This window comes from Mizuhopecten yessoensis, unplaced genomic scaffold (genome assembly GCF_002113885.1).
Source record: "Mizuhopecten yessoensis strain PY_sf001 unplaced genomic scaffold, ASM211388v2 scaffold10707, whole genome shotgun sequence".
NCBI classification, from domain to species: domain Eukaryota; kingdom Metazoa; phylum Mollusca; class Bivalvia; order Pectinida; family Pectinidae; genus Mizuhopecten; species Mizuhopecten yessoensis.
The window spans coordinates 326,386-353,373 of record NW_018408681.1 but is presented as its reverse complement, the minus strand read 5'-3'; the positions used below and the strand labels follow the sequence as shown (position 1 = coordinate 353,373).

At 37.5% G+C, this 26,988-nt stretch overlaps 1 protein-coding gene across 8 annotated transcripts; it reads right to left on the bottom strand.

The window, feature by feature from the left end:
• Nucleotides 1–8,469: 8,469 nt before the first annotated feature.
• On the bottom strand, nt 8,470–25,716 carry LOC110461917 (transcriptional repressor CTCF-like). 8 transcript variants are annotated; one of them, XR_002464204.1, is made up of 13 exons: nt 25,652–25,716; nt 23,873–24,163; nt 22,568–22,869; nt 21,941–22,135; nt 21,275–21,373; nt 19,698–20,886; nt 18,519–18,970; nt 17,568–17,720; nt 16,530–16,638; nt 16,064–16,154; nt 12,845–14,342; nt 12,282–12,425; nt 8,470–12,107 (listed from the first exon to the last, which is right to left on the bottom strand). XR_002464204.1 is itself a non-coding variant. In XM_021515651.1 (11 exons), the coding sequence occupies exons 2-11, from the start codon at nt 24,135–24,137 to the stop codon at nt 14,276–14,278; spliced, it is 2,922 nt and encodes a 973-aa protein (XP_021371326.1). In that variant the 5' UTR covers nt 24,138–24,163; nt 25,652–25,716; the 3' UTR covers nt 12,472–14,275. The 8 variants fall into 8 exon arrangements, 2 of the variants coding, with proteins under 2 accessions (XP_021371326.1, XP_021371327.1); XR_002464201.1 differs by lacking the exon at nt 12,282–12,425 and having other exon boundaries at nt 12,509–14,342; XR_002464203.1 differs by lacking the exon at nt 12,282–12,425 and having other exon boundaries at nt 12,701–14,342.
• Nucleotides 25,717–26,988: the final 1,272 nt, after the last annotated feature.

The following is a 26,988-nucleotide window of genomic DNA, read 5'->3' as shown; positions in this document are numbered from 1 at the left end:
TTAAAAAAAAAAGCATATTTACCCTGCCATGCATTTACAGTGGCCAGTCACAATGTTGCCATCTTTTTTGTTGATGGCTACCCAAGCCTCATGCGGGTTGTCCGACGATCTCTGTGAAGGGTTTATGCTTGCTTTAATGACACAAACGTTTGTGTTGACGGAAAAATACATGCAGGTGCGCACAAAGCCACTGTTGAAATAGTTGTATGCTTCCAAACTTTTGTAAGTTTTGAGTTTTTCTTTGGTGAACACACCAGGGGTGTCCAACAAGTACATACACAGATCGGGGAATTCTGTTGGGGGCCACAACTTTACATTGTCTTTCCAATCTGTCACTGGAATTTCAAACGGACATACGCTGATCTGTATTAATTTAAGCCTCTCTGTGTACCTTTCTGATGATTCTTTATCCAAACTTGAGCGGTAATTACTTGTTTTTGTCGATTGTTTACACCTGCTAATGGTCGTCATTGCCTCATTCGATTCACAGTGAACTCTCAACTCGCGGAGTCGCCGAGTCTCGCGAGTTGCCGTCCAGTGTGCGGCCCAGTAAATCGTGACGTCACGCGATACCCAAGTATACACTTATCTTCATTCAATTCCACAGTAGTCTTAGACTTAGTGTTAGGTATACACACATGTAATTGCAACTCTTTTTTTTTTTATCAAATATGGTACACAAAAACCTCCCTCTGTGTCTCTCTAATGAGGAGACTGATGCATGGTGTCCACATAGAAATGTGCAACTAGAAATGCGGGGTTTGATACAAGAAATAAATTAAGTTGGGTTCGATTTTTTCGACATCAAGAGCTTTCTTCCCTTCTCGTAAACTTAATAATAAAAAAAAGTACTGGGGTGGTATTTTTACCGAAAGTCGACCAAACCACTTAAAACATTACTTGTAAAGTTACTCTGAATACCTTATAATAAGTTTAGGTCCAAATATAGCTGTAGTCAATGCTAAGGACAACGTGATCTCTTAATTGATGTACGTAGAGACTGATGGTGTCCACATACAGTAGATAACAACCTCCCTTTATGTCTCTTTGATGTACAGACTGATGGGGTCCACATACGGTACATAACAACCTGCTTCTATGTCTCTTTGATGTACTGACTGATGGTGTCCACATACGGTACGTAACAATCTCTTTCTATGTCTCTTTGATGTACAAACTGATGGTGTCCACATACGGTAGATACAATCTCCTTCTATGTCTCTTTGATGTGCAGACTGATGGTGTCCACATACGGTGCATAACAACCTCCTTCTATGTCTCTTAGGTGTAGAGACTGATGGTGTCCACATATGGTACATAACAACCTCCTTCTATGTCTCTTCGATGTAGAGACTGATGGTGTCCACACACGGTACATAACAACCTCCTTCTATGTCCCTTTGATGTACAGACTGATGGTGTCAACAGACGGTACATAACAATCTCCTTCTATCTCTCTTTGATGTACAGACTGATGGTGCCCACATACGGTACATAACAACCTCCCTCTATGTCTCTTTGATGTAGAGACTGATGGTGGCCACATACGGTACATAACAACCTCCCTTTATGTCTCTTTGATGTAGAGACTGATGGTGACCACATACGGTAGATAACAATCTCCTACTATGTCTCTTTGATGTACAGACTGGTGGTGTCCACATACGGTACATAACAGCCTCCTTCTATGTCTCTTTGATGTAAACTGATGGTGTCCACATACGGTAGATAACAATCTCCTTCTAAGTCTCTTTGATGTACAGACTGATGGCGACCACATACGGTACATAACAACCTCCCTCTATGTCTCTTTGATGTAGAGACTGGTGGTGTCCACATACGGTACATAACAGCCTCCTTCTATGTCTCTTTGATGTAAACTGATTGTGTCCACATACGGTAGATAACAATCTCCTACTATGTCTCTTTGATGTACAGACTGAGGGTGTCCACATACGGTACATAACAATCACCTTCTATGTCTCTTTGATGTACAGGCTGATGGTGTCCATATACGGTACATAACAATCTCCTTCTATCTCTCTTTGATGTACAGACTGATGGGGTCCACATCCGGTACATAACAATCTCCTTCTATGTCACTTTGATGTACAGACTGATTGTGTCTACATACGGTACATAACAACCTTCTTCTATGTCTCTTTGATGTACAGACGGATGGTGTCCACATACGGTACATAATAATCTCCTTCTATGTCTCTTTGATGTACTGACTGATGGTGTCCACATACGGTACTTAACAATCTCCTTCTATGTCTCTTTGATGTGCAGACTGATGGTGTCCACATACGGTAGATAACAGTCTCCTTCTATGTCTCTTTGATGTAAACTGATGGTGTCCACATACGGTCGATAACAATCTCCTTCTATGTCTCTTGGATGTACAGACTGATGGTGTCCACACACGGTACATAACAACCTCCTTCTATGCCTCTTTGATGTAGAGACTGATGGTGGCCACATACGGTACATAACAACCTCCCTCTATGTCTCTTTGATGTAGAGACTGATGGTGGCCACATACGGTACATAACAACCTCCTTCTTTATCTCTTTGATGTATAGACTGAAGGTGGCCACATACGGTACATAACAACCTCCTTCTATGTCTCTTTGATGTACAGACTGATGGTGTCCACATACGGTACATAACAACCTCCTTTTATGTCTCTTTGATAGCCTGAAGGTGTCAAAATATGGTACATAAAAACCTCCTTCTATGTCTCTTTGATGTACAGACTGATGGTGTCCACATACGGTACATAACAACCTCCTTCTATGTCTCTTTGATGTACAGACTGATGGTGTCCACATACGGTACATAACAACCTCCTTCTATGTCTCTTTGATGTACAGACTGATGGTGTCCACATACGGTACATAACAACCTCCTTCTATGTCTCTTTGATGTACAGACTGATGGTGTCCACATACGGTACATAACAACCTCCTTCTATGTCTCTTTGATGTACAGACTGATGGTGTCCACATACGGTACATAACAACCTCCTTCTATGTCTCTTTGATGTACAGACTGATGGTGTCCACATACGGTACATAACAACCTCCTTCTATGTCTCTTTGATGTACAGACTGATGGTGTCCACATACGGTACATAACAACCTCCTTCTATGTCTCTTTGATGTACAGACTGATGGTGTCCACATACGGTACATAACAACCTCCTTCTATGTCTCTTTGATGTACAGACTGATGGTGTCCACATACGGTACATAACAACCTCCTTCTATGTCTCTTTGATGTACAGACTGATGGTGTCCACATACGGTACATAACAACCTCCTTCTATGTCTCTTTGATGTACAGACTGATGGTGTCCACATACGGTACATAACAACCTCCTTCTATGTCTCTTTGATGTACAGACTGATGGTGTCCACATACGGTACATAACAACCTCCTTCTATGTCTCTTTGATGTACAGACTGATGGTGTCCACATACGGTACATAACAACCTCCTTCTATGTCTCTTTGATGTACAGACTGATGGTGTCCACATACGGTACATAACAACCTCCTTCTATGTCTCTTTGATGTACAGACTGATGGTGTCCACATACGGTACATAACAACCTCCTTCTATGTCTCTTTGATGTACAGACTGATGGTGTCCACATACGGTACATAACAACCTCCTTCTATGTCTCTTTGATGTACAGACTGATGGTGTCCACATACGGTACATAACAACCTCCTTCTATGTCTCTTTGATGTACAGACTGATGGTGTCCACATACGGTACATAACAACCTCCTTCTATGTCTCTTTGATGTACAGACTGATGGTGTCCACATACGGTACATAACAACCTCCTTCTATGTCTCTTTGATGTACAGACTGATGGTGTCCACATACGGTACATAACAACCTCCTTCTATGTCTCTTTGATGTACAGACTGATGGTGTCCACATACGGTACATAACAACCTCCTTCTATGTCTCTTTGATGTACAGACTGATGGTGTCCACATACGGTACATAACAACCTCCTTCTATGTCTCTTTGATGTACAGACTGATGGTGTCCACATACGGTACATAACAACCTCCTTCTATGTCTCTTTGATGTACAGACTGATGGTGTCCACATACGGTACATAACAACCTCCTTCTATGTCTCTTTGATGTACAGACTGATGGTGTCCACATACGGTACATAACAACCTCCTTCTATGTCTCTTTGATGTACAGACTGATGGTGTCCACATACGGTACATAACAACCTCCTTCTATGTCTCTTTGATGTACAGACTGATGGTGTCCACATACGGTACATAACAACCTCCTTCTATGTCTCTTTGATGTACAGACTGATGGTGTCCACATACGGTACATAACAACCTCCTTCTATGTCTCTTTGATGTACAGACTGATGGTGTCCACATACGGTACATAACAACCTCCTTCTATGTCTCTTTGATGTACAGACTGATGGTGTCCACATACGGTACATAACAACCTCCTTCTATGTCTCTTTGATGTACAGACTGATGGTGTCCACATACGGTACATAACAACCTCCTTCTATGTCTCTTTGATGTACAGACTGATGGTGTCCACATACGGTACATAACAACCTCCTTCTATGTCTCTTTGATGTACAGACTGATGGTGTCCACATACGGTACATAACAACCTCCTTCTATGTCTCTTTGATGTACAGACTGATGGTGTCCACATACGGTACATAACAACCTCCTTCTATGTCTCTTTGATGTACAGACTGATGGTGTCCACATACGGTACATAACAACCTCCTTCTATGTCTCTTTGATGTACAGACTGATGGTGTCCACATACGGTACATAACAACCTCCTTCTATGTCTCTTTGATGTACAGACTGATGGTGTCCACATACGGTACATAACAACCTCCTTCTATGTCTCTTTGATGTACAGACTGATGGTGTCCACATACGGTACATAACAACCTCCTTCTATGTCTCTTTGATGTACAGACTGATGGTGTCCACATACGGTACATAACAACCTCCTTCTATGTCTCTTTGATGTACAGACTGATGGTGTCCACATACGGTACATAACAACCTCCTTCTATGTCTCTTTGATGTACAGACTGATGGTGTCCACATACGGTACATAACAACCTCCTTCTATGTCTCTTTGATGTACAGACTGATGGTGTCCACATACGGTACATAACAACCTCCTTCTATGTCTCTTTGATGTACAGACTGATGGTGTCCACATACGGTACATAACAACCTCCTTCTATGTCTCTTTGATGTACAGACTGATGGTGTCCACATACGGTACATAACAACCTCCTTCTATGTCTCTTTGATGTACAGACTGATGGTGTCCACATACGGTACATAACAACCTCCTTCTATGTCTCTTTGATGTACAGACTGATGGTGTCCACATACGGTACATAACAACCTCCTTCTATGTCTCTTTGATGTACAGACTGATGGTGTCCACATACGGTACATAACAACCTCCTTCTATGTCTCTTTGATGTACAGACTGATGGTGTCCACATACGGTACATAACAACCTCCTTCTATGTCTCTTTGATGTACAGACTGATGGTGTCCACATACGGTACATAACAACCTCCTTCTATGTCTCTTTGATGTACAGACTGATGGTGTCCACATACGGTACATAACAACCTCCTTCTATGTCTCTTTGATGTACAGACTGATGGTGTCCACATACGGTACATAACAACCTCCTTCTATGTCTCTTTGATGTACAGACTGATGGTGTCCACATACGGTACATAACAACCTCCTTCTATGTCTCTTTGATGTACAGACTGATGGTGTCCACATACGGTACATAACAACCTCCTTCTATGTCTCTTTGATGTACAGACTGATGGTGTCCACATACGGTACATAACAACCTCCTTCTATGTCTCTTTGATGTACAGACTGATGGTGTCCACATACGGTACATAACAACCTCCTTCTATGTCTCTTTGATGTACAGACTGATGGTGTCCACATACGGTACATAACAACCTCCTTCTATGTCTCTTTGATGTACAGACTGATGGTGTCCACATACGGTACATAACAACCTCCTTCTATGTCTCTTTGATGTACAGACTGATGGTGTCCACATACGGTACATAACAACCTCCTTCTATGTCTCTTTGATGTACAGACTGATGGTGTCCACATACGGTACATAACAACCTCCTTCTATGTCTCTTTGATGTACAGACTGATGGTGTCCACATACGGTACATAACAACCTCCTTCTATGTCTCTTTGATATACAGACTGATGGTGTCCACATACGGTAGATAACAACCTCCTTCTATGTCAATTTGATGTACAGACTGATGGTGTCCACATTGGTACATAACGATCTCCTTCTATGTCTCTTTGATGTACAGACTGATGGTGTCCACATACGGTACATAACAACATCCTTCTATGTCTCTTTGATGCAGAGGCTGGTGGTGTCCACTTACAGAGGAGTTTTCGAGTACTGATGATATAACCGATGTTACTTGCCATATGTTGTTAGGAACTTAGAATAGTCAGTTTTACATTATATTGAAACTCTCGTGGTTTGAAAGTTAGTTGTAAGAAGAATAATCAGTTAAATAATATTAGAGATACAAACTGCTTGTCTGATGTTAGACGTTTGCTGTTCCATTTTGAGCGTAGCACTTGCACAGCATTTATGACGCATTTGTTTAGCGTTTGCGTCTAAGCCCCACTCAAAAACCGTCAGTCAGTTGTTGGTTGAAAATTGTACAGAACACCATTTTTAGCAAAATGAAACGTTGCTATATTTCGTTATAATTTAATTTTGCCTACCTCCCCCATAATAATTGTTTTGGTATATATCGTATATACCTAAAACGAAATACAACTGATGACGGAACTACTTTTTACACTTCAGAATGCAAAATTACAACGCAGCTTTTTTTTTAGCGCAATTGTTTAGTTTACGTTAAAATTGAAAAAAATAAATTATAAAGAATGCCCAAGATTTTTTTTCAAAACACTGTTTTCACACTTCGTCTCAGAATTCTAGGATACGGATTGATTGTGTCAAGGAAATTGCTTGTCATAGACAATTCTTTCAGCACATTTTGTAGCACTCCTCCAATGGCCATGTCAGGAAGCTACTGGCGAATAGCATGACTCTATAATGTAGGTCTTTCACTTTAAGTAGGCCAATATGTCAGACCGATTTGAATCTGGACATACATACAGTATCAAGCTAAGCAAGGGCTTCCATCATAATTATAACGCAAGCAATGTCATTCAAACTTTTCTTTCATACTATTTTGACCTAGGGAATGTCTTTTCAAACTTTCATAAATATATCTTTCAATTTGTTGAATTAACGAATACAAATATTTGTCTGAAATAGCCTACACATGTGTATGTGTGCTGTGACTCATATCAGTAGGTCTATAGCATGTGTATTTCAGACATTTGTAACGATTCCCTGTTGATCAGTGCAATGTAACGGACGATATTTCTGATAAATTGCATGTGTGTCAAAATGTTTCCATTGCTGGCATTGGTTATTTCAACCGATGTGCATTTTGTACGATATCGCAGACCTTAGTCTTGTTTTTGTTGTAATAAAAGTACTTAATTTTTTTAATATTGTTTTTTTTTGGCACATTTGCATTGTCAAGTGTCTCACAATGCCCAGCGATGTTGGCGATATTGCTCAGTAAACGTCATGTTTATTGACATTGGATATTGTAGTTCCGGTCGGTGTTTTATTAATACGCTAAGAATTATGTCTCGTGGTGCATGGTATTTAAAGCTCCATCAACGACACAGCTTTCAAATAGCATATATAGTGACAAAGCCATGCAAATGTAAATATACCTCATTGTTCACTAGTAAGAATGTAATAAAAGAGGTCATTTTGCATCTCTGTTAATTTAAAACATAATACGGTCTGTTTATATTAGTGTCTTCAATACAAATTGTATACCATTGCGGTTATATTTGACGTACCTACCTATTAGTAAGTCAAGGTCATTTTCATTCACTCTTTTGGGCTCCATCTGGGGAAAGAAGTGACCTTGAACGTTAGTCAAGGTCATTTATATTCTCAAACTGTCATGCTCCTTCCGACAAAGCTATCGGCTAATTATTATGACTCTAGGCCTTTTTAATCTCCAGAAGTCATTTGATATTTTTGACATATTTGACCCCTGTGACTTTCAAAGTAGGTAAAAGGTTTTTTTGTTTTTTTGTTTTGCAAAATTTGTCAGATCTATCCCAGGAACCTACCAGTTAAAGACTAAGTAGGTGAGCTGAGCAAAATACGACATAGCCATTTGCATATGGTTTGTCCACTCTCTGCACTGGCTACAAGTCACTTGTATAGCTGAAGAAGAGTAATCGGAGTATATAAAAAAAAAGTTCACATAAAGCAATATTTAAGTCATACAAAACAAAGAACCTCATATGTTATGTAATAGTTTATCTCAAGATGTTTGGAAGAAACAATACCTTTAATAGTTTGTACATTTGCAACACATATCAACACAATACAGCATGTGCCTCTTATGTCTCAAAATAAACAAAACCACTCGTCATTCAGTTGGACAATTTGAATTGCAGTCCGTCGTAATCAAATAAGGCAGATCTAACATTCCAATTCTGTTGCAGCTTTGGACACTGAGGTGCACTTCATTTTTACAATGCCTTGTTACACCGACTCCCTCTGCGTCCAATATATACAGGGTAGCACAAACTGTACACATTTATCTCGCAGAACATGCTTTCACAAAATTCAATATTTTTCAAAAAGGCAAATAACATTTTAAAACAATAACAGGGTTTTAATATTGAAGTTTGGACAAAAAGGTAGCACACATGTACTAGTCAAGTTCGAACAAATCTTTTAAACACACATATACACACATACACATTTTCCTCACATACCTTACAAAGTAACAAGCTTGTGGCCAGAAAACATATGGTGTTAACAAAATCAAAATAAACATTTTCAATATTAAATTAAAATTAGAAAGTATATGAGAATTATTACTGTCAACTGTATAATTTATTATGCAAGCTGTAATTTTATTTTGGCAATATTTGTTTGTGCAAACTCAAAGTGCTAATTCAAGTGCAGCCATAAACTATTTTAAAAGTCATATATCAGGGTATTTTATCATATTCAAAGAAAATCTACAAAATATAATGTTAAACTGGCATAATATACAATACCTTCTCACTATGACCTTACAATAGGTAATAAATAACAGTAATCTGACCAATGATTCTAATAACAAGGTAACATTATAATAATACATTACCAATAACTTAATTTAATGATCATGAAACCCTTCGGCCAGCGACCAGTAATCGATGAACAAGATCAGGCACATGACACCCGACTGCTTTATATCACCCATTCAATGAACCTCTTTAGTGTCACACCTTGGTTTGGTATCACACAATCAGTGAATATATCCGAGACAGACTTTGACTAGCATGGATTTTCAATCTAAAAGAAGTTCACAGCAATGAACTAAACCTAGGTTGCACCGATAAATATTATATTTCACAAATATTCTACTTTTCACAATGAACACAGTACTTAATAAAAAAAAATATACAATTCCAGAAACTTTGATATTACAGTTTGGAACACTAAACACGGAGGCTTTAGATTCCATAACTTTTAGGCCAATTATAAGGATTATCATACATTCTGGTTTCATCTTAATCATTGATTTAACAAGGGGACAAATACTTAACAGCATAGAATAAAAAGCTTTGACGGATTCAGGTTATCTTTGGCACACACACACACACAAATCATGTGTAGTATATGTGCAAAGGTAGCTTGTCTCCTTAAATCTCACACTTTATGAGGTTTCATAAAAATATGGACTGAAGCTCAAATGTACTCCAAGGCTTGTCAGGTGGCACAGTGGATAGCGTACTTGCCTTTTAACTAAGGCAGCCAGGGTTCGATTCCCCGATCGGACGTGAAAAGGTGTGAGGTCACCTGCCTGACCATGTGGGTTTTCTCCCATATTAAGACCCCCTGTGCACTAACATTTGAGCAAAGAAGAGTGATTAATATAAGTTGAGAGGAAATAACTTGTTTCATAATTGTTGTCAAATAGATAAAGTTTATTATCATGTACTCTTATTATACAACTTGAAGGATTTTCTTAGATTGCCTACAGGTGGTCTTAAATAATCCAGCTAGATTGTGAAATGGCATGAATAGTGGAATCTTTCCTCTTTCGAGCTACAATAGATATATGGGCGAGTTATTACCAGGCATAAATAAGGTGTTATCACTGGCATAACATGTACTGTGGGACAACCAGATAGCTCATGTCTTGATTCAAGCTAAGTTTCAGGAATATATGTGTACTGCCAAACATACAGGCCTACACACAAACTAAATATGACTCGAGTACTGATATCGCTTAAAATCTAATGTCTGTTTCAACATGCTGAGACTGCTCAGTTACTGTATTATACAGAAAAATGGTAACAGTATATGTGCAGATGTAAGATTGGATACCAATCGATGAAATAAAATATCATCATACTTGTACTGAAATATGAATCAATTCGGTTTCTTTAAGCATGGTAAAGTTAGAACATATTACACACCCTGTAAAAACAATACCTGGTATTTGTCTCGGGGCCCTTTTCTTAGTATATAAATATCAAAGAATTAACTGTCAACATGAACAAATTTTATGAATAAAAGTGTCAATAATCACAAGATAATGTTCAGACTTCAAATTACTTCATTGCTGGCTAATTAAAAGTTATTTATAAACTCATATTTTTAATAGAAAAATGTTTAGAAGTTGTTCATTCACAAGGCATTGCACAGCAATATAGACGTATGCTTTCAGTCACATGTATCAACATTTACAATTCAAATTGAAAAAGTAATGAAAATATTAAGGAATTCAGTTGATTTATTTATCTGGCAATATGCCCATGCCTGGTAATAACTCACTCATATCTTTAGTTAAGTATAAATGTTAACAAATGCATACCTGCTAAGTGACCTGATTTCATCGGATTACACCCAGAATGTTAGTCCTTAACCAGCTTTAACAACTTCACACGCTGGGTTACTATTTTCAATCTTTTCATCTGGAATTTTTTCGTACATTGGAAGGTATCGAAGTCATTTGGAATTGTCTAGACTTTTTTATCCTCTGCCGAAAGGAAGACGGTCCATTTCCTGTTTCATTTCTCAGTGACAGGAAAGTTGTTAGTTGTCTTTACATACTTGAATTGTTTTTTACAAATGTTTATATATAGACCGATGTGACCAAACTTATCTACAGGTAAGTAGAAAGATGTTTTTACACAAAGTTCAGTTGTTTTTAAAATCCCGTAGTCTAGATCACATTTGGAAGGTATATCTTCTTGAAAAAAGATGTCATTATCGGGACCTGCAGGTTCTACTATACTAAATGTGAAAAATTGAAAGATATTTGGGCATATATCAAATGTCATAGACAAATGAGTTGAAGAAGATAACCCCAGTGATCATGGACCAAACAATGAATACTGCACTCTTTGTAAATCGCATACAGTTAGATCTGATGCCAAGCTTATTTTATGGGTAGTGTTGTTGAAAAATCTTGCTATTTTTCAGTTTTGAATTTGGTGAAGAGTTTCCGGGATATCTTGGATGAGGATCAGCTAAACCTGCTGGCAGCACAGTTCTCAGACTATTAACTAATCCCTGTTGGTGATATTCAAGCATGTGAAAATGAAAGCAGGATTGAACAATACTGGGGACATACGAGTACAGTCGAAGACATCTTGTCTCAGAAACGAAGATTTCATGTGTTGTCTTGACTGGCAAAAAACAGTTGGTACTGCCAAATAGTAATACAGACTCAGAAAGAGCTTTAAAAAAAATACACATTAAATTTAGAGCAGATTTGCATAATGACACTTTGTGTGTCCTGCTAGGCTGTAAATTTAATCAACATGATTCTTGTCCTAAATATCAACCACCAGCAACTGTATAAGCTGCTGCATAATCTGTTACACCTGACTACAACAAGAGCTGTCAATGAATGGTCTTACTGTAGACTACACCTGAATACAACAAGAGCTATAATGACACTTTGTGTGTCCTGCTAGGCTGTAAATTTAATCAACATGATTCTTGTCCTAAATATCAACCACCAGCAACTGTATAAGATGCTGCATAATCTGTTACACCTGACTAAAACAAGAGCTGTAAATGAATGGTCTTACTGTAGACTACACCCGACTACAACAAGAGCTGTCAATGAATGTTCCTACTGTAGACTACAACTGACTTCAACAAGAGCTCTCAATGAATGTTCTTACTATAGACTACACCTGACTACAACAAGAGCTTTCAATGAATGGTCTTACTGTAGACTACACCTGAACACAACAAGAGCTGTCAATGAACGTTCTTACTGACTACAACAAGAGCTCTCAATGAATGTTCTTACTATAGACTACACCTGACTACAACAAGAGCTTTCAATGAATGGTCTTACTGTAGACTACAACTGACTACAACAAGAGCTGTCAATGAACGTTCTTGCTGTAGACTACACCTGAATACAACAAGAGCTGTCAATGAATGTTCCTACTGTAGACTACAACTGACTACAACAAGAGCTCTCAATGAATGTTCTTACTATAGACTACACCTGACTACAACAAGAGCTGTCAATGAATGGTCTTACTGTAGACTACGCCTGAATACAACAAGAGCTGTCAATGAATGTTCTTACTGTAGACTACTCCTGAATACAACAAGAGCTGTCAATGAACGTTCATACTGTAGACTACACCTGAATACAACAAGGGCTGTCAATGAATGGTCTTACTGTAGACTACGCCTGAATACAACAAGAGCTGTCAATGAATGGTCTTGCTGTAGACTACACCTGACTACAACAAGAGCTGTCAATGAACGTTCTTACTGTAGCCTACACCTGAATACACCAAGAGCTGTCAATGAACGTTCTTACTGTAGACTACACCGGAATACAACAAGAGCTGTCAATGAATGTTCCTACTGTAGACTACAACTGACTTCAACAAGAGCTCTCAATGAATGTTCTTACTATAGACTACACCTGACTACAACAAGAGCTGTCAATGAACATTCTTACTATAGACTACACCTGAATACAACAAGAACTGTCAATGAACGTTCTTACTGTAGACTACACCGGAATACAACAAGAGCTGTCAATGAATGTTATTACTGTAGACTAAACCTGAATACAACAAGAGCTGTCAATGAACATTCTTACTATAGACCACACCTGAATACAACAAGAGCTGTCAATGAATAGTCTTACTGTAGACTACACCTGACTATAACAAGAGCTGTCAATGAACATTCTTACTATAGACCACACCTGAATACAACAAGAGCTGTCAATGAATGTTATTACTGTAGACTACTCCTGAATACAACAAGAGCTGTCAATGAATGTTATTACTGTAGACTACACCTGAATACAACAAGGGCTGTCAATGAATGGTCTTACTGTAGACTACACCTGCATACAACAAGAGCTGTCAATGAACGTTCTTACTGTAGACTACACCGGAATACAACAAGAGCTGTCAATGAATGTTATTACTGTAGACTACACCTGAATACAACAAGAGCTGTCAATGAATGTTCTTACTGTAGACTCCACCTGACTATAAGAGCTGTCAATGAATGGTCTTGCTGTAGACTACACCTGACTACAACAAGAGCTGTCAATGAATGTTCTTACTGTAGACTACAACTGACTACAACAAGAGCTCTCAATGAATGTTCTTACTGTAGACTACACCTGACTATAAGAGCTGTCAATGAATGGTCTTACTGTAGACTGCACCTGAATACAACAAGAGCTGTCAATGAATGTTCTTACTGTAGACTACACCTTTTGCATCAACAAAATATTGAAGTTCTAATTTAATATCTACTGGTTTTATATTTATTGCCGAAAAAAGACGTCACACGCTATGACCCTCTCTTTTATTTTCAAAAGAGTGACATCACCCTTTTTCGGTATAGCCGGGGTTGGCAGGTATGCTAATGATATTTCAATGTTCTGTAATAAGCCGATTTTCCACTATGAGATTGTATATTGGGCTTATTGCTGGATAAATATGGTATATCCATCTGTGTCTTATCAAATGAGAACAAATTCCTCTCGTATGAAATTTCATGATCATGCTATTATGAGGGTGATTGCGCATCTTCTTAGCTCCCCTTAGCTGATCTTTATTCTCTTGGATGGACTGGTACTATCTTCACTGCTTTCTCTTCTCTTTTTTGATCTAAGAAAAAAATACAAAAATATAGACATCCACTATCTGTATTATTGACATACAGTAATTATATAAAACCCCACTTCTTCGAACTCGGTTTACTCAAATACCCCTCATTCGTCGAACAGTTATTTGGTCCCGACTGAGTTCGTACATATTCTTTGTAAACCTCCAATATCCTGCTGTAATCCTCGTACAAAAATTTGTCCCCAACTCTTCATAGTCATAGTGTTAATCCTATCTATAGGTCGTGTGACCTGTCATGCCTGACAGATATTTTACCCGTGTATCACAGGTACCAACACTACCATTAAAATGTCTCGAGGCACAGGCTGCGGTCCACCCTCATTGTGCTTATACAGGTGCCAGCTGGACGTCAGATAATTAGAGGATTAACAGCAGTATCATTAAGTAACTGTATCGTTTCCCTGTTGTAGCTGCATTAAAATTTTGTGTGCATATTTATAATTTCCAGTCGATGTTTTGACATCAATGATTTAGCGGAAGTGTAAATTCACTATTGTTTAAAACCATATTTCGACATGGCAATATTTAGCGGAAATCACATAGCGGAATTCAACCAAATTTAAAGATTTTAAAACTTGAATACGTCGTGATTGTTAATTTTGTGTTATCAATCAACATTATGATAACAAGGATTCAAGTTTTTCTTCATTTTAAAACGATCGAAGAGTTCCTCTCATTTTAATATTCTGTAAAATTGACATAGCCGTTTACAGAATGATGGACTATATCAAAACGACAAGTATGTTATACATGCTGCTTTTTAATCTCGTTAAGTTTCTTAATACCGATGGCTGTATGTTTTCATTGTTTAGCTATTTTAAATCTTATTAAATATTATCATTTTGATTAAACTTTTTTTTTCCTTCTGTCATCTACTATCTGCAATAGTTGCAGTGCTCGTACTGTACGTTGTCCCATCTGATAAAACAAATGACGATGTTGGTCGAACCTCGGATTCGTCGAATACCATGTATTCCTCAACTATTGATCTGGACCCTACGAGTTCGAGTAAACGGGGTTTTACTGTATATGGATGTAAAGACTTTTCTTTTAAAAAACTGTACAGTGCTTATATTTTTTGTGGAGCTTTTACTTTCCCTTTATTTGCATTCACAAAAAAGTAAGGTTTTCATTGTTGCAAATACAGGTATATGGAAAATAGAAAACCTATATAGAAATACTGCAAATTAATGTCCTGTTCAAGAGCATGACTATGGAGCATTAATGATTATTAAACTAAAAACATTCAGATCAGAGATGTTCCTTTATTAAAAAGGGAAAAACCTAGTGGTTTGATAAAAAATTGTGAGAGAAAACCTTGAATTTGCAATGCCTGCATTAACATTTTTACAGATCTGCCTGCATCAGCTATTACTTCTTAAATTTACATTAAACAAAAAACAAACAAAACCCAGAAAAACATATCTTTCTGCAAAAACAAATGGGTCACATGACCTTACCATATCATTCATAATGACAAGCATAGCATTGGAACGTAATTACAGCTTGCAATAAGATAGAATATATGTACATGCATGTATAAAAAATGAATAATATGCTACATGAAAAATAATGAATTTTATTATTCACATCTAAATGATAGAATTTTTCCGAAGGATTTTTGAAAATTAGGAAATCTGGATTTAAGTCAGGGTGACATTAATTTCTCCTTACACGTGTTAAGAAACAGAAAATTAGTGTACCTTGTATCCATAGTTGTCTGCAGACTGATGACCACATTCTCGGCAGCCTCCTGATCCTGGGCCGCTGTATGTAGGTCAATCTGTAGGATATCTAGATAAAACAAGGGTATTTACAGCATTTGCCACACAAATATTGGGGTGTTTTTTACACACAAAAACAGCTGGTTTATGGCAACTATGACCGTTCGCACTTTTAAAATATACATATTTAGACAAACAAATTCCAAATATGTATACCAATATTGCATCAATGCAGAATAGTTGTTAAGTTTTAAAAATCAAGATTTTTGACAAAGACTTAATGGATTGTGTTTTCAGTTTTAGGTAAAAAAATCAAGTATCAGGATATGTAAACCAAAATTAAACTGCAATATCAATATCAGATTTTAAAAAAAGAGTGAAAATGACGATCTTACATTCAGCTCCAGTAACTCAACATACTATTTGCCCCTTTGTTGTTACCTACCTGCATTTCCATCCTCAGCATTTGCCCCGCTTTGTTGAAAAATTTGCTCAACTTCCTCTTCATGCTCACTATCAGTCTCCAAGGCAACTTGAGTTTCAACATCTTTCCGCTGTAGAAATGAATGTTTTTCTTGAATACGCAACACATAAAAACTTGTTAAGTATGACATACACAACACTAGAAAATGACAAATCACTACTGAATACAGCTGAACCCGTTCATAATGAAATTTGCTATATTGAAAAACTGCTTTAATTTGAAATGCTACAATATTCCCCTTCATTTACTTAAGCTGTATCAAAAACTTTATCAATTTAAATTTGTTTATTTTAATGGCATTTGTTGGTCCTACAACAGGAAGAAAGAGGGGAACAAGCAAATTTGGGAATTTATATACCCTGCTTGCACGACATATTGTAGGTAAACATTATCGAGGTTAGGTTTAAACAATGTGAGTATCACGTAGCGTGCTGTTGAGACATAATGTATAGCTTGAAACTTGGAAGAAGAAAAAAATCCTTATATAGAAGTTGGACTTTTTATTGAACATGTAGGTATTAAGGTGTAAATTAAACTGAAGAAAGCATAGTGTAAATATTTGCAAGAGTTAATGAACAGAAACGGCAGATAATGACGTTTTTCGTTATTCAAGGGGCCATAACTCCGCCAAATAAAGTCTGCTAAAAGTGGTCATCAAACTTTGCTTTATAGCCCTTAAGGCATTTAAACCAGTTAACAAGTTTGAAGAAAATCGGTTAACATTTGTTGCAGTTATTGCATGGAAACAAAGCGTGACAGACAGACAGATAGACTGACAAACCCAAATTACTATCCCCGTTTCGGTGAAAGCTGGGGATATAAACGAGAAATGTACTCTAGATCTTGCAGGTCACAAGAAGGACATCAGAAAAGCTCAAGCAAGAGGAATCATTTAGATTTCGATATGACTGGGCTTAGCAAGCAGTTGAAAATGGGGATGCTGAGATATATATTGGAAAACTGTCAATGTTTGCTGTGACTGAGTTCAGCGCAACCAACCTCATCACCAGTCTGCTGTTGTAAATCCTGTAGAACCGATTCTGAGTCTGGGTTAGGCATAGTAGCAGTTGCCAAGGACATCCTTATAGTCTGGTTGTCAAGGTTCCCACCACTAGTTACCTGTAAAATGGAGTCAGGATGGCCATCCTCCACCTGTACAAGATAATACAGGTAATTCTATTTTGAACAAAATCAGGGCAACCATTACCATTTCCCTCCTAAAAAGTTATTTGTACCCAAGTAGTTCCAAAGCAAACTTTATTATGCATTAAGCATATGCAGAGCGAAAGTTATAAATTATAACACCAAGTGGAATAATCTGCATTTACTGTACATTATCTGACATATCTGTCAAACTATGGTGCTTTTTTTAGATTTTCTGGCTTCATTTAATACCACTATTGTCATTAAATGATCAACAATTATACAGGCATATCTAATTTTCAATTGGTCTTCAAAATGTACAGAATTTAGGTTTATAACATTTTCTCCATACAAAACGTTTATTTCTTTTAATTCAGCATACATTTACCAAATTATATGTATACACCAACTATTCAGTCAGAACGTTTTTTCTCCTTACCTGGTCTCTATCCTCAGTCATCCCCATGAGGACACACCCTTTTTCTCCCTACCTGGTCTCTGTCCTCAGTCATCCCCATGAGGACACTTTGTCTCCTTACCTGGTCTCTGTCCTCAGTCATCCCCATGAGGACACACACTTTGTCTCTTTATAATTACCTGGTCTCTGTCCTCAGTCATCCCTATGAGGACACACACTGTCTTCTTACCTGGTCTCTGTCCTCAGTCATCCCCATGAGGACACACACTGTCTTCTTACCTGGTCTCTGTCCTCAGTCATCCCCATGAGGACACACACTTTGTCTCCTTACCTGGTCTCTGTCCTCAGTCATCCCCATGAGGACACACACTTTGTCTCTTTATAATTACCTGGTCTCTGTCCTCAGTCATCCCCATGAGGACATCCTCCACATCTTTCTCATGGGCAAGACTTTGTAGCTTGGATGTGACCTCCTCGACCCTCCCGTCTGGGTGTACTATAACTATCTTGGGTGTGTTTCCCAGTTTTCCTTCTCTCATCTCTGTGAGCAGACTACCCTGTAACAGTTGTTCAGCAGTGAGTGGGGATGAGAGACTCTCACGTAACCGTCCCTGGCCAGCAAGGTCCTTGTACTGAAGGCTATCAGGGTCATGTTGTTGCATGTGACGCATCAAGTTGCCCTTATGAGCAAATGTCTTGTCACATTCATCACACTCGTACATCTTGTCACGCGTCTCTGGCGGGCTGTACTCCGGTGAGTGGTACAGGTTTATGTGTCGGCGTAACAACTGCTTTTGGCGAAACGTCTGACCACACTCCTTACAATCAAATGGCTTTTCGCCTGTGGTACATAGAAATTTTACCAGTTTTCATTAGCTATGCATGATTCAAAAACCTAAAGGTGTTAATGTCAGAACATTTGCTATACATGTATATTATCACAATACACAGGTCAATGCATTATATCACACACTACAGAAAAACAAAATACCTCAAAAATAATCAATTGTGTATAGGTTCATTGTGTATAGGTTCAATGAAAATCTTAAATCTTGAAAATCCGTATCACCTACGATTGATTGACAGCAGTTTGGAAACCTATATATATATAGCTATTCTTCAGGAAATTACATCCCAATGCTAGGAAAATTTATATATTTACCTGGTGACAACATATTTTGCTATGTACCACAATACATTCCTTTTGTATTGATTTGCAATATCTTGTGATATACTTGTCAGGAGAGTATGCTACTCTATATGCACTATATACCCACCTGTCTGTGTATTGGACTCTTCACTATACATCTACCTGCATACCTTTTCCAGTATCAGACTCGCACTATATATATATATATACCCATATGTATGTGTGACTCTCCACTATTTTTATGTGACTGTGCATGTGGATATCAAACTCTCAATTATACCCATATACGAGTATGTAACTCAATCATTCTCACCTGTCTATATATACACATAATTGTATATGTACGTGACTCTTTACCTCTTCTATATACACCCCGGTTTATTGGAGTATCAGAATCCCCACTACCTATAGTACTCACCTGTGTGTGTGAGTATGTGACTCTCCAGGTGACGGAGCGACTGAGCAGCGTAGTCACACTGCTCACACTTGAAGCACTTCTCTCCCTCATGACTTTTCATGTGTAATTTGTACTGGTATCTGTCTGGGCAGGTGCTCCCACACTTCTTACAAGTCAAAGGTTTTGCACTGCTGTGTAGCTTTGACATGTGAATTTTTAAATCTGTTTTGCGACCACACGTTGTTGGACACAGGTGACACAGAAACACAGGTTTATTACCGGAGTGGATGAGTTTGTGAGCTTTGAGACTGTTGCTCTGAGTGAATCGTGCATGACATACGTCACATTCGTAGGGCTTTTCCCCCGTATGTATCCGCAAGTGTCGCTTGAGCTTGTATGTATCAGGACTGGCATAATTACAGTGGGGACAATGATACGGACGCTCACCTGTGTGTGAACGCATGTGTCTCTTCATCTTGCTAAGCTCTACACTAGCATAGTCACACTCGGTACACTTGTGGGGCTTCTCGAATGTATGTTTGTAACGAATGTGCCTGACAAGTTCACCTGAGGTGGTGAACGCTGAGCCACACCCTTTACACTTGTGAGGCCTAGTGCCGGTGTGTGTGTTCACATGATTCTGTAGGGAAGCCATTGTCTTGAATCCACGATCACATATGTTACACTTGTGTGGTCGGTCTTCTGAGTGGGTCTTCATGTGGCGCATCAATAGGTATCGCTTAGGACTTGTGTAATCACAGTAGTGGCACATAAGCTGTGCTTGGTTGGATACTGGCATTGACATACGCTTTGGCACAAATGTTATGATACGGCGAGTCGTCCCGTCCTCCTGAACGACTTCTTCCACCATTTCTTGTGTTTCATCCTTCATGTCTAGCATACTGCTCATATCAAGGGACAGCTGTTTGGGTGAACCAATGCTATTGCCATCATCCTTATCGGGCTGTGACACAATCAGCACGTAACTCATTTCTCCACTGGGATTCATCTCGGAGGGTACAATGGTAACCGTTTGGAAGTTGTTATCACCTGTGTTTAGGACAATTGAGTTGGAGTGGTTTTCTACCTCTGCACCCAAGATTTCCATGGCACCTTCTTGAGCCTGAACAGCAACCAGCTGTGGCTGTGAACTGTCAGCCGAGTTCTGTAGAGCTACGACCTGTGCTGAATTTAGCTCTGTCTGACCCACCTGTGGGAATATCATGCATAAGGGTATGAACTCAAATTTCTCTCCCCCTTACACAAAAAATATTTCCATACTAAGAAAACATTATGTGCAAGTATGATTTGTTTAGCTTAACTCAATACCACTGGATATGCTGTTTCAAATAATAAAGTATTCATTAAACATTATTTGCTTACGAATGACAATATTTGATAAGTCTTTAACATAGTAATTAACAATATTGAATGGGAAATTTACTGCCATGAACACATAACATTTTGTATTGTATAAAATGTTCTGAATTTATTTTATTTTATTTTATATGCATAGTACTGCAGGTCAAGTTATAGTACATGTTATTTTGAGTAAAACTGATATTACAGCCCTAGTCTTTGATATAAGGATGTTGTACCGTAATTGTCTGTAGCTGGTTGAGTGTGGAAGTGTTGGCCGCAACAGAGGCCAGAACAGCAACAGGATCTGAGCCATTCCCAACAGTGTTAGCGAGTTCCTGTACAAACACACAAGTACAGCATCCAATTACTTACAACAAAAATATCATAAAACAAGCATGTTCTTGGTATTCCATTCCTCACATGATTATTAGAAAAGCATTCCTTCAATTCTGAAAACGACATATGCAAATGACAGGTATTTATTCTTCTGTATTTATAGGGATTTGCCAACTTTTGTGAGTTGGCAAAATGCTGATAGCATACTAAAGTATCAAATTTTATCGAGATTTGGATTTTTTTCTGCTTTTTTACAGTTGGTAAAATTTTCTCAAGTGTTAAAGCATTTATTAGAAAATAAGGAATAGGACATTTCATTCTGCTAGCAGCAAAATTTCTTTCAAAAATTGTAGAGGAAAAGTGTCTAAATCTCATTTAAAAAGCAACTGGGGCTGAATTTTGGCCCCAAAATATGCAGACATGAAAAACTCTTAAAAAGCAGGTGAAAATCTAAGAAACACATGGAAAACTGTAGCAACCAGAACACAATTCATGACACTGGTCACTGTATAAAGCCACTACAATGTCCTAGATATCTGGATCACTGCCACTGTCACTGAACGTACCTGTTCAATGCTGTCTGTGAGAGTGGTAGACACAGCAGGGATGTGTATGAGTTGACCGGTGCTGGTGTTCAGTCCTGTGGTCAGACCTGTAGCTCCAGCATCCACTAGCTGCATGTGCTCCTGACCGTCGATGGACACAACATGGACAATCTTCTGCTCCCCATCTCCTGAATCACTTACAGGGATCTCAAGTTGCTACAAAAAAACAAAACAAAAACAATTCAAAGCCCATTATGAGCTTACAGGATTTATGCAAAAAAGGATGAAAATTGGATTTTGTAATCCTTTCTACAAGAAAAAATTGAAGGTTTCATTACAAAAAATAGCATTAAAAAGAATGAATTTAAAAAAAATAAAAATACACCTCTCTGATATAATAAAGAATTGTTATCTATTCTCCAGATTACCAGATCATACTAATTTTGAATCTCTGCTGCTGGTTCATTAACTCATTTACCTTTTTATTTTTTTAACAGGACTTGACAAGTCTTTGATATAGTAAGGTTCAAATGTGACTTCAGGGGTAAATGGGTTACGTTAAACCTTGTTTGATAACAAGCTTCCATATTAACCTTAACATGGTCAACTTCATTTCTTTTTAATTCAATTGTCACTCAAGGTTCATACTTTCATAAAGCACTCTGTCTGTTTGTTGTTTACTGCCTTGGTGAGTTCCTCCACATTGGTCAGTTTTGTAACTTGACCCTGGGCAGCCAGCTCTGCCATGTGTGCCTGGACTTCTGCCATACTGATACAGTTGGTCACACCCTGGTCAATACCGGGGTCCTCCAGGTCAACAGACACTTCATCGGGTTGGCCATTTGCAATTGGTTGAGTTTGACCACCGACATCAGGAGTTGTCTCCACCTGACTTAGCTGCTGAACAGCTTCACTTATATCCATAGTGGTACCATAAGGAAGTTTCAGATCTGAAAAACAAAATCAAACACTGAAAATTTTCACATTTATCTAAACAATCATATTGCAATATTTACAAAAAGTAATGATTGAAATAAATGATTTCATCAAATTATAAGAAAAGTATAAATATTATACTTGTGTAATTCAAACTTAAATACTTCACCCAATACAATATTCTTGTTTAAAAATTCAACCTACTATAGGTGAAAATATTTCACTTACCATGACGACGTTGAACATGTTCACATCTATCCAAAACAATCAGATTTATTTTTACAGAAGGTACTAAAATTAATTATATCATCTGATTATCAAAAAAAGAAAAGTATAAATATTATTCTTGTATTTCAATTACCCTCAGCTGAAAAAAAAACTTATTTTCTATACATTTCAACCTACTTCAGGAGATATAGAGAATAATACATGCCTTTTTCCATATCACACCCAGTATCAACCCGGGATAGCAATATCAGCCTGATGGCCAAAGGCCAGATGTTGGTAGTGAGTTGATACTGGGTGTGATATAGACAAGGCATGTTTTATTCCGTTTATTACATACTTACTTATAAAAGCTACGATCTTATTATCTGGGTTTTTTTTGGAAATATTGAAAAACGAAAAAATGTCCAAAAGGAGTGTGATACAAGTTTTTCGGGCTGATACGGAGAGGGCTGATATGGGTTAGAGCAATAGTGTCGTATCACATATATATATACAAAAAAAACGTATTTATTAGTAAATATGTAATAAAACATTTTATATTAATATACTTACAAACAAAAACAAATGTACATGTAGGTTTGCTCTAATGGAATACAAGTTTCTCAAAAAAAAAAAAATTCAATCAAAGCTTTTCCCTAAAGATAAAGCTCTGTGATTTTAATTTTACTCGATATTCCTGTTTTATTTCCAAAACATTTCATCAAATAAAGATTTTGTTTCATAACAACTCGTTAGACTCACTCACATGAGTATCAATGATTTTTTTTATCTTTATTTAAATATATTTACCAACAACATTGACAACATTTTCCACATTTCCAGAGTCTATTGGCTCCACTTTCTGGGCTTCTATGGTGATGAACCCGGACTCTGTCTGAACATCTGTTAAGGCTTCCCCAACCACCACACCAGCAGTGTCCGCTCCTACTGTAAATTGATCAGGATCATCAGTCTGTTCGATTTCTTTGTTAAAGGAAACCAGGTAATGTTGTAGATCATTGAGATTGACTGGAACACCCGGGCTCTCTGAAGGATTTTCATTTCCTGGATCCATCTTGAGGTTCAACAAAACTTTCTTTTCTGAAATATATAAGATGTATTTTAATGTTGGTCATCTTATTTTTTTTTCAAATGTTTCCAAAATTTCAATTTGTGAAGACAGAAAACCCCAGAAAGAGGCTAAATACAATAAGTTTTAGTAATTTAAATAAAACCTTGACCTGTTAGTACTTTACACTTGGTCTCATTAATATTGGACTGGCAATCTGCATGTATACCAACATAATCTTGTTCAATATATGTACATCTTTGTAATAACATCTAAAACCATGGTGATATCTCCTGTTATGAATTAATATTTGCTGTGTCTAGTCCTAACAATATTTTTTATACCGAAGTTATTTATCATTATATGCACTTTATTTTATTCTGTGCTCAAAACTCAAAATGCAGGTTTCTTCCCTGTGTAATTTGCTGTTCCTACACGAATTGTGAAACTATAACATTGTTTTCATTGAAATTAAGAAAATATTGCCCTCTTTTCTCTTCTTTCTTTTGGGAAAGTAACACTTTCATTGCTATGAAAAGCATCCTGTATTCAGCTGTACAGCTAGTATGTATCTATAGGCAAAAATATAAGTTTTGCTTCAAATTGTTTTGAGATTGTGAAAAAAATAAAACCTATTTTTCGTTTTTTCAAAAACATTTGTCAATGTAAAGAGTAATTTGTGAATGAAAACGGACCCTAACGATAGTTCCAGAAGTTAAACATTTGTACTTAAAAACGTGACGATGTTACGGGCGTTTCCTCGTTTTCGACCATCCAAACCAAAATATATTCACTACAAAACGAACGCATGTGGATAATGAGTTTTCATGAAATATCTCACAGCAAAAAAAGTAGCATGTTCACGTTACGTGTGTATCTACCGTGTGGGTGTGTCCCATAGTTTGTTGCTTACGAGCACTTGTATTTTATGTGGAAAATAATGGCGGACCAAACTCTCATAAATAAACAAGTCATCTCTTCGAGTTTATTATACACTTTGAGTCGAATTAACCTCACAGTGAAATCTGAAACGATTACATAATCTTGACCTGTAAAACAAACTGAAAGTGGAGGGTTATCTCATTTCGAAGGTACAGCGCCACCGTGCAGCAATGATTTTTGACCAGCGCCCTCTGCTAAAGCTGCTTCTCGCCGACAGGGGACAGGCTGCTCCTCAAAATATTGGCGATTTCTAACTTGAAAACGTGATATATTTACCTGTCTATGATTCCGATAACCCGGGGAATGTTTTAAGACTGTTTTCATCCAATAGTTGTAACGATTAACGTAGGAAGTTTCGATATTTGGCCGTGGTGTTTTTCGAACTGAGAGAAAAATCCAAAATGGCGGCTCTAAAGGGAAATGTGACAAGGCCGAACCAACGATAATGATTGCCTTTGGGCATTGGTTGTTGATTTCTGGTGTCGAGCAGAATTTTGTAATATTGGTCGGGAACAGAACGTAAAAAAATAATTTACTGTAGAAAAATGGTGTATTTTTATCATGATTGCGCTGTTTACCTCAAATATTTTCCATTTTCGTCACCTGAGGGCGTTGTTTTTATGACCTAGATTGTTTCCGCGATCCTCTGAAGGCTTGCATACGATTGCGCACGCGTGCCTAAGTGGTTTGAAATTTAAAAAAACGCGGGATTTCCGAAATGTTCATTTTATCATTTTTACAGTTATTGACGATGAATGGCATTTTTCACAAGATAATTTGGTACGGGAAAGTATATTAAAAATTTAAAAACTCCCCGGCACTCGGTTTACTTTGATCTTGTCAAAGTCATCTTTTAACAACTTAGATAGAACCAGAGACGTATCTATGTGTTAGATAGAACTCGGTGCTGAAACATTCAAATTTCTATTAGATTTTTTAAAAATAGACCTACTAGCAAACTTATTTCCCCTTTTAATTCACACAAGATTATAACATAGGAGGTAACTTATGTGTGCCTCAGTTGGGAGTTACCTAGATCATGATTTTCATTTTGTTAAAAAGAAGGAAAACCCCCAGATGTGTCATTGAAAGTAATGAAAACCGGTAAGTGCGATATAATATGGCGTTAATTTCGATGTGTACTTTTACAAAAAGCCGAAAAATTAAAACATCACAAAATAAAATAAATAAATAAAAATAATTCGTTGTACTGATCTTTTATTTTTTAACAAACTCGTGAAAACTTATGTTATTTGTGGATCAATTTCTTGTCTCTTGTATCGCTAATAATGAAGCGCCTTGATCTCCTCCCCCGATGGAGGGGACGCTCTTGTTTGTCTTTTTTATTCTTCAAAAGTATAGGCGCGTGTCTATCTATAGCACTTTATTTAAAATGATATATGTATCCTTGTATTTTCGTCTCAATTCAAACATGTAAAAACACAGTTGAAACGTAAACCAGAGTTTCATAAAACCCGTGCATATAGGACATGAGAAATATCATTCAAGAAGACCATTTCTTCAAGGTTTGAAGAAGATGTTAAAGTCTATTTACTAGCGCTTCTCTAGATTTGTGTTTATCAGTTGGAGTAAACACGTTGGTGGACAACTCTGTTGCTCTACTAATTGTCATACATGTTTATATTACCCACCTTTATTAATTAATTATGTTACGTTATAACTACACAGGTAAAGCGCATATATCGCATACATATGTGGGCGATGTAAGGAATGTGACTGCTTGTCATCTGGCCTGGATTGAAGCCACGACGTACTATACGGTTTATCTTAATTTTATAAACGCTCATCTGTACCAGATACATATATTACATTGTAATATAGTCTCTGTCTCTACGTTGTTTTCTGTGTGAAAATAAGTTTACGCCTTTTGCTATAACGCATTGTTGTTGAAGAA